Source organism: Leptodactylus fuscus, chromosome 1, assembly GCF_031893055.1.
Source record: "Leptodactylus fuscus isolate aLepFus1 chromosome 1, aLepFus1.hap2, whole genome shotgun sequence".
Taxonomy (NCBI): domain Eukaryota; kingdom Metazoa; phylum Chordata; class Amphibia; order Anura; family Leptodactylidae; genus Leptodactylus; species Leptodactylus fuscus.
This window is the reverse complement of record NC_134265.1, coordinates 195,057,849-195,075,649: the sequence shown is the minus strand read 5'-3', so window position 1 is coordinate 195,075,649 and position 17,801 is coordinate 195,057,849. Positions and strand designations below refer to the sequence as shown.

The following is a 17,801-nucleotide window of genomic DNA, read 5'->3' as shown; positions in this document are numbered from 1 at the left end:
GGCTGCAGCCCCACATTGTTGAAATGTGTTTTTTGTTGCTGCAGATCTTCCTGCGTTTGCCATAGAAGTGTTATCTTGCATGGCCTCAAGCTTAATGGCCAAGCATGTGTTCTGTGCTGGCGTTGTAATACCTAAAAGGATAAAACTGTCCACTGCTAGTTTGGAAAAAATTACTTTTGTCAAATTAATCAGATATGGATCTGTGAGGCGTCTGAATAATGGTGTCAATATCCTTCCTTATTATCATGTTCCATATACTGTACTCAGGGCCAGCGTTAGAATGGCGTCAGAATGGAAACCTAAACCGCTTAAAATAGCAACTACCTGCAGAAACCCATTCTGCCCAAAATATACAGAAAAATGCAGAGAGAAAAGTCCTGCTTGCAAGACTTCTCTCGACATTTTTAAAGCGCATAGGGAACAGAATCCCCAAGTGTACAACAGGCGCAGGTATGAACCTAGCCTTATCCTGAAACTATACAAGTTTCAAAACGTAACACAATACGATTCTATATATTTTTAATATTGCTACTAGAGATGAGCGAACACTATTCGGAACAGCCGTTCGGAATAGCACGCTCCCATACAAATGAATGGAAGCGGCCTGCACACAGACTTTGCCGGCGGCTGTTTGCTTAACCCCCTGCGTGCCAGCTACATCCATTCATTTCTATGGGAGCGTGCTATTCGAAACGGCTGTTTCGAATAGTGTTCGCTCATCTCTAATTGCTACTAACAATTCTAATAACAAAAGGTTTTAGTGGGTTGAGGTAATAAAAAATAGATTTAGTATTTACCAGTAATTCGATTTCTGGTAAGCTCTCCATGATAGCACCACAGCACTACAGGAGGTGGTATCTCCACCCACTATTAGGGACAGGAAAAGCACACAGAGGTTAAATACCCCTCCCCTTCCTTCGTCTTCAGTGTATTCAAGATGACCACTATTCGTGTATCCTAAACTCAATATAGTCTAGATAGAGGGAGTGAAATCAGGGTGCTCTCATGGACGGCTTACCAGAAATCGAATTACCGATAAGTACTAATTCTATTCTCTCAAATGTTCTCATGACACCAGTAGAGGAGTGCCTGTTAACTACTCTGAGGGAGGGTCTATCACTTGCAGGACCATCTGTCCCTCTTTAATTATTTTTTCAGTGCAAAACTGACATATAGACTTGTTCTTTGCCAGACATACAATTCTTGTTACTGGTTCTTGTTTACTTTGAATATGAATTTGTCAATGTGACTTTATGCATGTGTGTGTGTGTGTGTATGTATACACATGTGTATATAAATATATATATATATATATATATATATATATATATATATATATATATATATATATATACACATACACACATACACACACACACACACACACACACACACACACACACACACACACATTCTATAAGATATATATTTTTTAATACATTTATCTATGGGATGTGTTTATATGAAATTATGTTCATATAAAATTATGATGTATGCAGTTTGCTTATTAGATCCTAGGGTTTACCAACAGTTTTTGTTGCAGAAATCCATTACACAAAAATGAATTTAAAGTCAATAACATTTGCACCAAATTGCAGTATGGTACCTGGTGTTGTATGTACTGTCTTTATACAGGGCCTATAGGAATAAGTTGTATACATATGTTAATTTTAGAGATTGGTTGCATTTGATAAAGGGAATTTTGAATCCCGAAACGCGTTGTACCTTTTACCCTCAATAAGCAAGATTTTATCGTACCAATTCACTGAATAGTGTGATTCCATCCACTCCATAAGAGCACGGTTTGTCCTACCACAGCTAAAGGAGTCCCTCATTTAGCAGTTGTTCATCTGGTTCATTTGACGTTGCCCCAACATATAAGGATAAAGACGCAGCCACCCCCACTCGGGTTTATGTGCTTATATGTGGTTGTGACTATTCACAACCAGTGAAGGTAAGAGACCAATTAGGCTCCACCTTCTATTATTTCTTTAACATTATTGAAGTTTTTTTTTTTAACTGTACTACACTATTGTGCCGCTCAACGTTTCTCTCCTTCTTGCTATATAGATTTTTTGGATGTGGAAGAAAGCTTTTTCTCACAGATGACATTTTTTAAATACAGCCACTTTCTTAGATTTAGAAGACACATCTTTAGCTTCTTTTTCCTAAATAAATAGATGAAAATAAAGGGACGTGACAACTCCCATAACCATACCACGTAACAACCCATTACCAGATTACTCACTGGGGCTGGGGGTACACCAGGCTCATACACCAATCTAGAGGATTCATCTCCAGGCATCATAACACACAGACACAGATGGTCCTACCTGAGAAGAAAGCCTCTTGATGTGGGAGGCTATTTAAACAGCCAACAATGACCTGTGTGCTCCATTCCACAAATAGGAATACTTTTGGTCCACCTGCTTCCGCTCAGGGTTCTAAACTTTTTAAATTTCCCTCCTTTAGTACCTTTCCCCGAAACCAGAAGTGACATCACCACAACTGGAAGCAACAACGACGTGTATCCCAGCATGGACACAGGCTCAAGAAGCAGGCAGGGGACACTACAGGCCAGGGAGCTTCCACAGAGGGACCGAGGCCTGCATCACTCAACCCCACTGGCCCAAGATAGTACAGGAAAAATGGCACACACCTGCAGGGACAGCCGCACCGGACCCCACTCTACAAGGTAAATATGGATCAAAACCCCTTTGTCTATCCACTAATAGGAACTGGAAAAAACACTGAAGAGGGAGTCTTGTGTCCTTTCCTGTCCCTAATAGTGGGTGGAGATGCAACCTCCTGTGGTGCTGTCGTGGGGGGCATTTTAGAATTGATGAATATGTGCAGTAGTAGCTAGAATAAGCTACAGATTTGCAACATTTTTATGAAGTTTGTAAATGAGAAGAAGTTAGAAGAAGTCACAATATTAATTAGATGTAGAAAGGTTCTTAGTTGCTAAAAATAAAAATAAATATTTTAAAAAAAACAAAAACGAAAAGTTCTAAATTATGCCCTTGCCCTAGAATACTTATAAAAGTACACTACTACTGTGAAACACATACAGATTAGGTATCCCCATGTCCAAAAAATGCCCGGTCTACAAACTTATAAAAATATTTTTTCCTGTAAGGTGAACGATGAAATGTGAAAAAGAATCGACAGTGGCGGACTGCTATTTTTTTCACTGTTTCGCCTCTAATTTGAATAAAAAGTGATCAAAGCAATAGACATTCTCCAAAATGGTATAACTAAAACGTACACCTGGCCCCGCAAAAAAATTGTCCTATGTATCTCTGTACAGCTGCAGGTCCTCCGGTCATTGTGGCCTTGCAGCTGTTGCAAAACTACAACTCCCATATGCGACATATTTTACCACATTTTTTGCTTAAATTTTTTTTTTCTCTATTTTCCTCCTCTAACAGCCAGGTGTGTCTTATAGTCCAAAAAATATGGTACGTGAACTTTAAGTAGTTTAGAGTGCCGGAATTCATTTTCCTAGTTTTCTCTGGTTTTATCCAGAAGTGGGAGGCCTCCTTTTGAACGTGTCCCAGTTGAGTGAGCTTGGTTTTTTTTCTTGTATATTTATGAATTAGATACAAGTAGCTTGAATAAAGTAAATTATTACTCTTATTTATGAGAATTCCTCTGAAAATTAAGACAAAATGGCAAGTATAACTTTTAGAACAGTTCACTATACTTTGAACAGCTTAAATAAGTGACTATATAACTACCTGGTCAGGAGCGGAGATGTATCCAGCAAGAAGAGGGTCACAGTTGAGGTAGTATGTGAACATTACAATTCCACAAATGACTGCACTTGACACGATGACGCAAAGGGCCACTTGATTCACCAAGATTGCTCTGTGAGAATTAAGACTCTCAGATTCAGTTCAACCAACACAAGCAGGAGAGGAACAGTTCAAACAGTAGGAGTGTAAACCTGTAGTGTTCTATTCTGATTATACCTGCATGTCTGATATACCATCAAAAATAATCTTAATATTGTTTGTTTTGTATTTGATGGCATACCGGCTGTAGTTTATGTCTAGGCTAAGAAACTGTTTGTATCAGTAGCACTAATACCATTTTTCCCCCTGGTTTTCGGATTTAGTTTTTGCACCTATTGCTTTACTATCATCCTCTTTATGTTGAGTATATATATTCGTATTGGTTGAATTCTTCTGGCATACATTCATAATAAAAGGGTCCTCTAAGACCCAATTTGATGGCCTATCTTTTGGATAGGTCATCAATATCATATTGGTGGGAACCTTAAACCCAACACCCATGTGATCAGCTGCTGTAGCTGTTCCATCTGAACAGACCACGGAAGCCAAATGACATTGTGTAGTGGTCATATCAAAGTACTGTCATTCAAATGAATGGGAGCTGAAGTACAATAGTGTGGCACTACAGTACAGTGCTGATGACCCAAGGGAACCTGCCTCAGCCAGTGATTGCCAGAATGGCATTCCCAGCCATTTTCTGCTGCAGGGACTTACCAACTTATTTTTAATTCTAATTAAATCAATTTTTGTTCTGTTGTAAAATCTCTGTAAAACCAGCAGACACTAAGATATTGTTGCAACAAATATTGTGTGGTATGCACTTTACATGGTCAAAACTGTGGATATGTGCATTTCATAAACACTTTCTAAAGACTCACAGCAGCATTAGCCAACAGTCACTTTGGGTGCAATGTTATTGTAGCTCATGGCCTCCAACATCAGTGACAAACCACTCACAAAGTCACTATAGAAATATAAAATTTGCTGTACCTTTAAGTGTGTCACTATCCAGCCTAGTAGGCCACCAACTGTGTCTTTAACTACCAATGGTATTTTGCCATTATTATAAAGAAAATACATGTTGTCTGTAAGGGTCCATTCACACTGAGCAAAGTGTTGCTGATTCTGCCATGATAACTAGCGGCAGAATCAGCGCTGATAAAAAGACTCCCATTGAGTTCAATGGGTTCCGTCTGCCTCGCGGAACACATTGAAATCAATGGGAGGCTTTTTAACCCATTGATTTCAATGTGTTCCGCACGGAAAACAGAACCCATTGAAGTCAATGGGAGTCTTTTTATCAGCGCCAATTCTGCCGCGAGTTATCGTGGCAGAATCAGCGCCAACTTCCTCCGTGTGAATGCCCCCTTACACTGTTAAAAATCTATGTAGTTCCACAAGGAGAACCTCCTTTACAAGTTAGTAGCTGCATTCGAATAATAAAGACGAAAAGGGAAAAGCTCTAAGACTTTTACAAGGCTGGAACCATCTTAGAACAGAATAGAAGACAAGTCACAATGCGATATTTAATAAGAAGTTCTCCCTGTTCCAGTATTTCCAACCAAATTACCTAGTAAGAGCTGAAAATTGGTTGCATATATACCAAAGACCTTGAAGAAGACCAAGTTAGAATTGTATGCTCAGGGAAGGAATACTGATGGCACGATTGATAGTGCTATGATCATAACAATACATTATATCTTGTAAAGTAGGTGGACGACTTATTCTTATCTTAGAAGAAAAGTTATGTTCTTCCGCACCTAAACAAATATGCTTAGTTATCTCATGCTTCTAGATACAAAAAAAAGTAGGGCAAAGATTTATCCCAACATTAGTGAAATCTTAGACTCCATAATGATTTTATCAGTAGTCTTGTTTGACAAAGTGTGTTAGTAAAGAGTAATGCAATCAGAGATACAAGGTTCTTTAGGCATGCTTACACATAGTGATAACAGTTCAGTGCTCCTTGGTTTTTGTTCTGTATGTTTTTGCAGATCCTAATTACTTTTGGGTTATGGGTCTCTTCTAGGCATGTGACCACTATAATGGTCAGTCCTTTTCTGACTTAATGTACTGAGCTACTAATAAAATGAAGTACTATAACAAAATACAGTCCTATGAAAAAGTTTGGGCACCCCTATTAATCTTAATCATTTTTAGTTCTAAATATTTTGGTGTTTGCAACAGCCATTTCAGTTTGATATATCTAATAACTGATGGACACAGTAATATTTCAGGATTGAAATGAGGTTTATTGTACTAACAGAAAATGCGCAATATGCATTAAACCAAAATTTGACCGGTGCAAAAATATGGGCACCTCAACAGAAAAGTGACATTAATATTTAGTAGATCCTCCTTTTGCAAAGATAACAGCCTCTAGTCGCTTCCTGTAGCTTTTAATCAGTTCCTGGATCCTGGATGAAGGTATTTTGGACCATTTCTTTCTACCGGTGCAAAAGTATGGGCACCCTTATCATTTTATTGATTTGAATACTCCTAACTACTTTTTACTGACTTACTGAAGCACAAAATTGGTTTTGTAACCTCAGTGAGCTTTGAACTTCATAGCCAGGTGTATCCAATCATGAGAAAAGGTATTTAAGGTGGCCAATTGCAAGTTGTTCTACTATTTGAATCTCCTCTGAAGAGTGGCATCATGGGCTACTCAAAACAACTCTCAAATGATCTGAAAACAAAGATTGTTCAACATAGTTGTTCAGCGGAAGGATACAAAAAGCTGTCTCAGAGATTTAACCTGTCAGTTTCCACTGTGAGGAACATAGTAAGGACATGGAAGACCACAGGGACAGTTCTTGTTAAGCCCAGAAGTGGCAGGCCAAGAAAAATATCAGAAAGGCAGAGAAGAAGAATGGTGAGAACAGTCAAGGACAATCCACAGACCACCTCCAAAGAGCTGCAGCATCATCTTGCTGCAGATGGTGTCACTGTGCATCGGTCAACTATACAGCGCACTTTGCACAAATAGAAGCTGTATGGGAGAGTGATGAGAAAGAAGTCGTCTCTGCACGTACGCCACAAATAGAGTTGCCTGAGGTATGAAAAAGCACATTTGGACAAGGCAGCTTCATTTTGGAAACAAAAATTGAGTTGTTTGGTTATAAAAAAAGGCGTTATGCATGGCGTCCAAAAAGAAACAGCATTCCAAGAAAAACACATGCTACCCACTGTAAAATTTGGTGGAGGTTCCATCATGCTTTGGGGCTGTGTGGCCAATGCCGGCATCGGGAATCTTGTTAAAGTTGAGGGTCGCATGGATTCCACTCAGTATCAGCAGATTCTTGAGAATAATGTTCAAGAATCAGTGACGAAGTTGAAGTTACGCCGGGGATGGATATTTCAGCAAGACAATGATCCAAAACACCGCTCCAAATCCTCAGGCATTCATGCAGAGGAACAATTACAATGTTCTGGAATGGCCATCCCAGTCCCCAGACCTGAATATCATTGAACATCTGTGGGATGATTTGAAGCGGGCTGTCCATGCTCGGCGACCATCTAACTTAACTGAACTTGAATTGTTTGTCCAAAATACCTTTATCCAGGATCCAGGAACTGATTAAAAGCTACAGGAAGCGACTAGAGGCTGTTATCTTTGCAAAAGGAGGATGTACTAAATATTAATGTCACTTTTCTGTTGAGGTGCCCATACTTTTGCACCGGTCAAATTTTGGTTTAATGCATATTGCGCATTTTCTGTTAGTACAATAAACCTCATTTCAATCCTGAAATATTACTGTGTCCATCAGTTATTAGATATATCAAACTGAAATGGCTGTTGCAAATACCAAAATATTTAGAACTAAAAATGATTAAGATTAATAGGGGTGCCCAAACTTTTTCATAGGACTGTATGTCTTATGTGCCACAGATAATAGTTTGGCCCAGGGAAATAATGAATTATCCCACTTACAACTGCAGGAATTTCAAAGGTTATGTACGTATTTTGGCTCATTATTGTAATTGAGCTTAATTAAAAATGTAGCTTCCTTTGGCTTCTGCAGCTTGCATCTATAAGCAGTACAATACAAGCTGTAGAATGGATTCTCTTATGTAACCTATCAGTACTGCCTGATGGCTCTTTTTTCAGCCTCTCTCTTTGTCTGAATAAAGGTTTAAGCTGATTTCTGGCCGGATCAAAGTTCAACTTTCATTTGGTCATTAATCAACGTGAATTGTAACTAAACTTTCAGACAACTTTTGATTTTCTGGCAGGGTTTGTGTCAAAAATACATTTTGTAACATACTTTATTAACAAATTTTGGATCCTTTCTGTGAAATCTCTCCCTTTTTCTGTATTGAGAGCTGTTTCTGCCTCTCACTGAATGTTACCGAGTATGACGTACAAGGCTGTGTAATAAGTAGAGAGAATGAAGGTAAGGGTCACTTCCAACAGTTATATCACAGACATTATAAAGCATACAAATTTGCTTTTGATGTCATATGGAAGAAGAGATTCTCTTCTTTCATGTGACAATAAGGTTTCTTGCTATCTCAATTATTTCCAGAGAAATGACTGGTTGAATACGCATTCTGGAGATGGATATTTGTATGCAGCTGTATAACTTATTTCCCCCCCAAAAAATTATATATAGGATATATATTAAATATCCTAATCCCAACTATGTTTTCAACCAGTGATATATCTGGAAAGAATTTAGATAGCACTGCAGCCTTATTGTCACATTCAGCTCACAATACAGAAACCAAGAAAAGAGCGAAAAAAATGCAGTATTTCACAGAAAGGATCCAAAATGTGTTCATAAAATAGATTATGAAATTAGTAATAAATACGAATACTGCCAGAAAATCAAAAGTTGGGGCCACACGGTGGCTCAGTGGTTAGCACTGCAGCCTTGCAGTGCTGGAGTCCTGGTGTTCAAATCCTGCCAAGGGCAAAAAACCATCTGCAAGGAGTTTGTATGTTCTCCCCGTGTTTGCATGGATTTCCATCCCATATTCCAAAGACATACTGATAGGGAAAAATGTACATTGTGAGCTCTATCTGGGGCTCACAAGCTACATAAAAAAAAAATCAAAAAAAAAATCAAAAGTTGTCTGAAAGTTTTGTCATGCTTTAAGACTACACATTGCGTTTTGCCATTTTCCACTGCACTTTTTATTTATTTATTTATTTTTATAACCCCATATAAGTCTATGGGAAAACACACCTTCATTTTAAAACTAACATTCTGCATTTTTCAAAAACTCACACCAGTGTATTTTATGCAGCTTTTTTTCTGCAATGTGTGGATGAGATTAACCCCTTGACAACATTGGACATAAAAGTATGTCTCAGCCACAAATGCATTAAGCAACTGTATCTACTACTACTGGACACCTGCTCAGTGTGTGAGCAGGTGGCTTCTGGTGAGGATGTTAACTGTAACTGACACCCCAGATTTACAGTTTATGAGGAAAAAGACACCAGAAGTGACCCAAGAGTGATCTCCCCAACCATAGGGGCTACTGGGAAAATAATAGAGAGTTTAGTGTACCCAATGTACTTAGCACAGTTTACATATTCACTTTTCATGCTCTACTGTGCATTCATATCTGGGAAACTTAATGCTTACCACACTCCTAGATAAATTCTTTGAGGGATGCAGTTTTCATAATGGGGTCACTACCTAGGGGATTACGCTTTACTGACACCTTAGGGTCCCTGCAAACATAGCAAATATCTAGATCTGTACTCCAAACAGACATTAATAAAAGTTATATTTTGTTTTTCAATTTTTTGTTATACAGTGTTGGCCAAAAGTATTGGCACCTCTGCAATTCTGTCAGATAATACTCAGATTCTTCCAGAAAATGATTGTAAGCACAAACTCTTTGGTAATATCTTCATTTATTTTGCTTGCAATGAAAAACCACAAAAGAGAATGAAAAAAAAAAGTCAAATCATTGATCATTTTACACAAAACTCCAAAAATGGGCCGGACAAAAGTATTGGCACCCTCAGCCTAATACTTGGTAACACAACCTTTAGACAAAATAACTGCGCACAACCGCTCCCGGTAACCATCAATGAGTTTCTTACAATGCTCTGCTGGAATTTTAGACCATTCTTCTTTGGCAAACTGCTCCAGGTCCCTGAGATTTGAAGGGGGCCTTCTCCAAACTACTATTTTGTGATCTCTCCACAGGTATTCTATGGGATTCAGGTCTGGACTCATTGCTGGACACTTTAGAAGACTCCAGTGCTTTCTCTCAAACCATTTTCTAGTGCTTTTTGAAGTGTGTTTTGGGTCATTGTGCTGCTGGAAGACCCATGACCTCTGAGGGAGACCCAGTTTTCTCACACTGGGCCCTACATTGTGCTGCACAATTTGTTGGTTGTCTTCAGACTTCATAATGCCATGCACACGGTCAAGCAGTCCAGTGCCAGAGGCAGCAAAGCAACCCCAAAACATCAGGGAACCTCCGCCATGTTTGACTGTAGGGACCGTGTTCTTTTCTTTGAAGGCCTCTTTTTTTTTTTTCCTGTAAACTCTATGTTGATGCCTATTCCCAAAAAGCTCTACTTTTGTCTCATCTGACCAGAGAACATTCTTACAAAACGTTTTTGGCTTTCTCAGGTAAGTTTTGGCAACCTCCAGCCTGGCTTTTTTTTATGTCTCTGGGCAAAAGGTGGGGTCTTCCTGGGTATCCTACCATACAGTCCCTTTTCATTCAGACGCCGACGGATAGTAGGGGTTGACACTGTTGTACCCTCGGACTGCAGGGCAGCTTGAACTTGTTTGGATGTTAGTCGAGGTTCTTTATCCACCATCCGCACAATCTTGTGTTTAAATCAATTTTTCTTTTCCGTCCACATCTAGAGAGGTTAGCCTCAGTGCCATGGGCTTTAATCTTCTTGATGACACTGTGCACGGTAGACACAGGAACATCCAGGTCTTTGGAGCTAGACTTGTAGCCTTGAGATTGCTCATGCTTCCTCACAATTTTGCTTCTCAAGTCCTCAGACAGTTCTATGGTCTTCTTTCTTTTCTCCATGATCAAAGTGGTACACACAAGGACACAGGTTGAGTCAACTTTAATCCATTTCAACTGGCTGCAAGTGTGATTTAGTTATTGCCACCACCTGTTAGGTGCCTCAGGTAAGTAACAGGTGCTGTTAATTACACAAATTAGAGAAGCATCACATGATTTTTCAAACTGTGCCAATACTTTTGTCCACCCCCTTTTTTATGTTTGGTGTGGAATTATATCCAATTTGGCTTTTTGACAATTCTTTTTGTGGTTTTCCATTGAAGACAAATTAAATGAAGATATTAATACCAAAGAATTTGTGATTGCAATCATTTTCTGGAAGAAAATGAGTATTATCTGACAGAATTGCAGGGGTGCCAATACTTTTGGCCAACACTGTACAGTTATCTGTAGTGCCCTTTGATATAAATGGTATCAGACCTCTGTAGTTATTTTTACATGTATGACACTGTTGTATCCAGGATAACATACTTAACTTTGTCATGTGTGCATATAAACTTCTGTTTTAGCACACAGCTGGGTACAGAAAGGAAGGATCACCATTTGGTTTTTGGATCACATATTTAAATCGGTTTAGTTTCTGGATGTCATGACACTTTTGCAGTGCCCTGAAATGCCAGTAAAGTGAAATCCCTTGACATGTGACCCTAGCTTGTAAACTATACCACTGAAGGAATTTTAAGTGAACCCTTTTAACTTCCAAGTGTTAGTTTTCCAGTATTTCAGTGTGCAATATAATTTGCCCAGCTTTTCTCAGAGACGAGTGCTCCAAAAGCTATTGTGCCTGGGATAATCGCTTAACAGTTTTTGGAGTGTGTGTCTTTTCTAATAGAAGTTAGGCTCAAACTGGGTGCTAAAATGGTGCAGAAAAATTGCAATTTTCACTGTTTATTATCAGCTGCACATTCATTTTCAGAAAATAAAGTGTTTGCTATCCTACTTGATAAATCCCTTGAGGAGTATAGTTTCTAGAGATGAGCGAACACTATTCGAAACAGCCGTTTTGAATAGCACGCTCCCATTGAAATGAATGGAAGCGTCCATTCATTTCTATGGGAGCATGCTATTCGAAATGGCTGTTTCGAATAGTGTTCGCTCATGTCTAATAGTTTCCAAATGGAGTCACGTGTCTACAGTTACCACTTTACTGGCAATTCAAGGGCTCTGCAAAAGTGGCATGACATCCAAAACTCAAACTATTCCGAAAACCAAAATAGCGCTCCTTCCCTTTTGTGCCTGGCTCCAACAGCAGTTCATATCCATATATGACACTGTTACGTATGTTTTCCTGGGTACAACAGTATAATATATGTGGGTATAAACTGCTGTGCAGGGTGCAAATGTGAAGGCGTGCTATGTGACTTTTGGAGCGCTGATTTAGATTGTTGATTTTTGGATGCCATGTTATGTTTGCAAAGCCCCCAATATTGCCCCTACAAAATGGTGTCACTTCTTGGGGAATTTCAATTTATTGGCACTTCCAGGGCCTTGCACGAACAATATGGTATCCAGAAACCAGTCCTTTTACATCTATATTCCAAAAGCTAAAAAGCAGAGTACTACTTTCCTTCTGAACCTGCTGTGTGCCCAAACATATATAACTTTTTTGTACCAAAGATAACTCGCTTAAACGCTTTGGGAGTAGGTGTCTCTGTTGACACAAAGTGGGTACAACGTATTGGGCACTGGTATATTTCTTTAATTAAAATTTTTCACTTTGCACATTCATTTTTGGGAAGTACTCTGCGGCTAAAAATAATAATACCCCTCGAGAAATTCCTTCAGTGGTGTAGTTTGTAGTTGTAGGGGTCTTCCACTCCAAAATCAGAATAGCACTCTTTTCATTCTGAGCCCTGCCATGTAATCGTACAGCAGTTTATGAACATATATGGGACATTGCACTGTTCAGGAGAAATTGTATTACAAACTGTGGGGTGCTTTTTAATCTCTTGTGAAAATGAAACATTTGGGGCTAAATTGTAAACTGGTACTGCAGGGGCTTTGCAAATGTGACATGGCACCCGAAGACTATTCCAGCAATATCTGCTCTCCAAAGGCCGAATAGCACTCTTTCCATCCCAAGTCCTTCCATGTACCAATACAACAGATTAGGACCACATATGGGGTATTGCCATGTTCACGTGCAATTGCTTAAAAAACTGTGGGGGGCTTTTTCCTCCTTTAACTCCTTGTGAAACTTAAAACTAGTTTCCAAAAAGTGGTCAGTTTTGAAGGGTTTCCATTGTATTGTTACTCTAGGGGCTCTGCAAATGAGACATGGCACCTGAAAACTATTCAAGCAATATCTGCTTTTCATATTCAAGCTTCTTCCTTTCTGTGTGTCCAAACAGCAGTATACACCCACAGGTAAGGTATTTTTCGGGAGAAATTACATAAACTGCAAGATCAATTTTTTCTTTTAATCCCTTGTGAATGTGGAAATTTTAGTGCTAAATGAACATATTATTGAAAAAAATTAAATGTCTAAATTTCACCTCCATATTGTTTTAATTCCTGTGAAATACTTAAAGGGTTAACAAACTTCCCAAATACTGTTTTGAATTCTTTGAGGTGCAGTTGTCACTATGGATTGATTTAGGGGGGATTCTAATAGATTGGCCTTTAAAATCCCCTTCAGTGATCCCCAATCCCCAAACCTAACAAATGGGTTTGGGAAATTTTCTTGTAAGTCTGGAAAATCGCTGTAAGCCTTCTAACATCCAAAATAAATTGAAGGACAATTTTAAAAAAAATCATGCCAATATAAAGCAGAAATATAGTAGATAATATGTATTAATGCAATTGGGTGGTATGACTATCTGCCTGAAAAGCAGAGCAAGTCACATTTTGAAAATTGCAAATTTCCTTCTTTTTTGTAAATAAATACAAAAAAGAACTTTATGTTTACCTCTAACATAAAGTACAAAGTGTCCTGATAAAACAATCTCAGTATCACTTGGGTAAGTTAAAGAGTCTCAAGATTATTGCCATATAAAGTGACAAATGTCAGTTTTGAAAAATGGGGCCTGGTCCTTGAAGCCGGGGCCCCACTTTGTGAAAGCGCAGCATTTTAGATTACCTGCAAAGTGGGTGGGATTTAGATAATGTGGAAATGCTGCAAATTCAAAAATGTGAGTGTTTTTACCAATTGTAGCATGTCAGTTATACCTACGGAAATGCTGGCGTTTTTCGTATAGATATAAAAGAAGCATAAAGACTGCATAAGACAACTCTGCAGACTTTCTGTGAAAAGTGCTGAGGAAAAACAAAACATCTTTGCATATGGCAGTTTTTGGCCATGTCCTATGCTAGGACTGTACAATGCAGGGTTTTTGACACTTGCCTTTACGCAGTGGCCAAAGACAATGCATTTCTATAATGTATGGCCCTAACTTTAAATATTTTTCAAGAGAGGTCTGAGCATGGCTGGAGAATGAGCACTTACCTTATGTATTAGATAAGAAACTGATTCTAAAGCTTCTAAAGATGATATTCACCCCAAATATATACAGTTCAATAATACAATTTCTGGAAAAGTGTACCTATCCTTTAAACACCCAAATAAAAATATTATGAAAATGGATTACTCACAATTTAGCTTCATTTTCTGTTTTGCAGGCTATGTAGCGCTGAACCTGTGCCTGATGAACCCCATACATGGATAGCCACAGGAACGTACTACCACAGACAAACGTCCAGAAGGTATACCGCTTGCGAGGGTCTGGGTCAAAGCTGTCACAGACAGAGAATATTGCTGTCATGTACATGTATGTAAGAACCCATATAGCACACAATTACTACTTATGGTACAATTTTGTGAAATTCCCCAAAAAAATAGAGCATTGCATAATAAAAGTTTTATGCCTATAAGAATTCATACGTTTCAAAAACTATGAGTATATTATTACACTTATTATTATAACATTAGGTACGATTTAGTTCAAACAGTTCATAAAATTTTGGTGAGTGACTCTGGGAATTTTTGCTCCATTCATCCAGATGAGTATTGGTAAGGTTGAGCACTGTTTTTGGACAAGAGGTCGCAAACCCTATTCTTGTTCATCCCAAATCTGATTGATGGGGTTGAGGTCAGGGCTCTGTGTGGGCCAGTGAAATTCTTTCAAACTAAACTCACCCAACCATATTTCTATGGACCTTGCATTATGCACTAGGGTACAGTCATGCTGGAACAGAAAGAGGCCTCCCCTAAACTGTTCCCACAATTGTCCAAAATGTTGAGATATGCTGCAACTAAAGGTCCTAGGCTACCCCTGAAAAACAACCCCATAGCATTATCCTTCCTCCATCAAAGTTTTTTTGCGGTCTGTCATGTAATGTTATTCTGTCAGTCAGCAAACCAAGATTTGTCCATCAGACTGCCAGATAGAGGAGCAGGATTAATCCTTTCCGCAGAACACATTTCCACTGCTCCAGAGGTCAGGGCAGTGTGCTTTACATCACTCTATCTGAAGCTTGGCATTGTGCTTGGTGATGTAAATGACTCATTCTTTCAATTATCTTTAGGACTGTACGACTAGGTGATTGATTTTATATATCTATGGCAATGAGACTAAATGAAACACCCGAATTTAATGATTATGAGATACATCCCTAACCTTACATGGGAAAACTTCCTTGACAGGGTTGGTATCTGTTCTAAAATTTTTTAAATATGGTGGGTAGGTGTTAGAACAGTCAGGTCTTGATTGCGAGCATTAACTCTTTATAAATCAGGCGTCAATAGTTTTGTAGGGATTTTATCAAAGACTGCAATACAGTAGTATTTCAGCTTATGGCACAAGTGATCTAATGATTGAACTTTGTTTTAGAGGGTTCAAAGACAAAAAAATGTAAATATTCAAATCACACTCTTTCCTTAGAATGCATATAAAGATAAATAACCCAAAATAAGCATATTAGGTATCTCTGTCTATGGAAATGCAAAAATATCCTTGTACCGTGTTAGCCAGTGGATGTGAAATGAAAGAAATTTTTTTGAGAGAAGTCCTCAGTAGTTGATACCTTTTTTTAATGGCTAACTTAAAAAGTTTTTTGATGACATATTTCGAGCTTTCGGGACTACTATAAAGGTCCCTTCATCAGGATGGTATAACACAATTTCTGAAGGTAGGCATATATATACAGAGAAATGGAGTGTTAGATGCAAAATAGATGGAGAACAGAACATAATGTAAATAAACAGTTTAAAAAAACATATATATCAGTTCACAGGAAAGTTCTCTGGGTTTGTAGCTTCTTTGATCAGTGACGTGTTGTCTAGTGGTTGTACAAGGCCATAAAACCCTGGGCCTGATTCAACCCCTTTTGGAGAGTGTTAAGGGTCACCATAAGTTTAAACTCCCATATGAGGTGATCTTTCCTGTTCTTAAAATTCCCTCTTAGTACCAGGATCTTCATATCCTGGTACTATATTATGATATCATATTATGATTTTCATTGCAGAAGTGTTTTGGTACAGGGAGGTCCATTCTCTGTTCTCTAATCGCAAATTACATCCACTACTGCAAAAAGACAACCATCTAAAATCCATATTTCCAGATCCCCCTCTCCTTTGCTTCAGACAGCCACCAAACCTCAGGAATATGATCATTAGCAGCTCACTGTCACCTCCAACTAACAAAGGAACATTTCCATGTGGAAATAAGAGGTGCAAGACCTGCCCACACATACTGACTACGGACAAAATAAAGATCCCGAACTCTGATCGACACTACAAGATCCCAGGTAACTTCACCTGCAGCACACCTAATGTAGTGTATTTGATATTGTGTACTAAGTGTCCCGAGGGCCTGTATGTAGGTGAGACAGGACAGTCACTTAGGATGAGGATGAACTCACACAGACATACGATTAGAGAACAGAGAATGGACCTCCCTGTGCCAAAACACTTCTGCAATGAAAATCATAATATGACCCAAGATGTGAAGATCCTGGTACTAAGAGGGAATTTTAAGAACAGGAAAGATCGCCTCATATGGGAGTTTAAACTTATGGTGACCCTTAACACTCTCTAAAGGGGGTTAAATCAGGCCCAGGGTTTTATGGCCTTTTACAACCACTAGACAACAATTCACTGATCAAAGAAGCTACAAACCCAGAGAACTTTCCTGTGAACTGATATATATGTTTTTTTTTACTGTTTATTTACATTATGTTCTGTTCTCCATCTATTTTGCATCTAACACCCCACTCCTCTGTGTATATATATGCCTACCTTCAGAAATTGTGTTATACCATCCTGATGAAGGGACCTTTATAGTAGTCCCGAAAGCTCGAAATGTGTCATCAAAAAACTTTTTAAGTTAGCCATTAAAAAGGTATCAACTACTGAGGACTTCTCTCAAAAAATTTCTTTCATTTCATATGGAAATGCATTAACTAAAACAATATAAATGTGAAAACCATAGTGGAGGAATCAAAAAGCCGAAACTCAGTTTTTTTTCTTTATAAGTAGTGAATAAAATCTTGGGTCACAATTCAGATGCCTTACATAGATCAGCACAAAGAAACATAAAATACAAAAAAACAACCTGTTCCCTCAAGGGGTTAAAGTGTTTTCCAGTGCATTAAAAATAAACATTAAGGGGTAGTCTGGGTTATAGTATTGATTGCTGTGGTCTCTTCAATACTTAGCAAGCACAGTGCCATAAATCGTATAGTGGCTGTGCTTGGTATTGCAGCTTAGCCCCATTTATTTGAATGTGACTGAGCTGTAGTTTGGCCATGTGATTAATTAATGTAATGTCACAAGTAGGATTCTGTAACCATCAGGCAAATTGTGCTCCTGCATAGGATTCTATAGGATCCCCCCCCCCCCCCAGTCAGTTGTGCCTGACCCTGTGAGAGAGTTCCATTTTTCAGTTGCAGTCTCACTGTCCTGTACAGCGGGCCCCAATTACAACTCTGTCTGTGCCCTCAGGATGCAGATAGAGTTGACTGCTATGGCGTAACACAGAGTCATCAGCT

At 38.6% G+C, this 17,801-nt stretch overlaps 1 protein-coding gene across 1 annotated transcript in view; it reads right to left on the bottom strand.

The window, feature by feature from the left end:
• Nucleotides 1-17,801, bottom strand: part of SLC5A5 (solute carrier family 5 member 5) — a 42,902-nt gene that overhangs the window by 22,521 nt on the left and 2,580 nt on the right. The window contains exons 7-8 of the mRNA XM_075281303.1: nt 14,406-14,546; nt 3,741-3,870 (exon numbers count right to left, since the gene is read on the bottom strand). Coding sequence (XP_075137404.1) covers nt 3,741-3,870; nt 14,406-14,546 — 271 coding nt within the window. The remainder of the gene's footprint in view (nt 1-3,740; nt 3,871-14,405; nt 14,547-17,801) is intronic.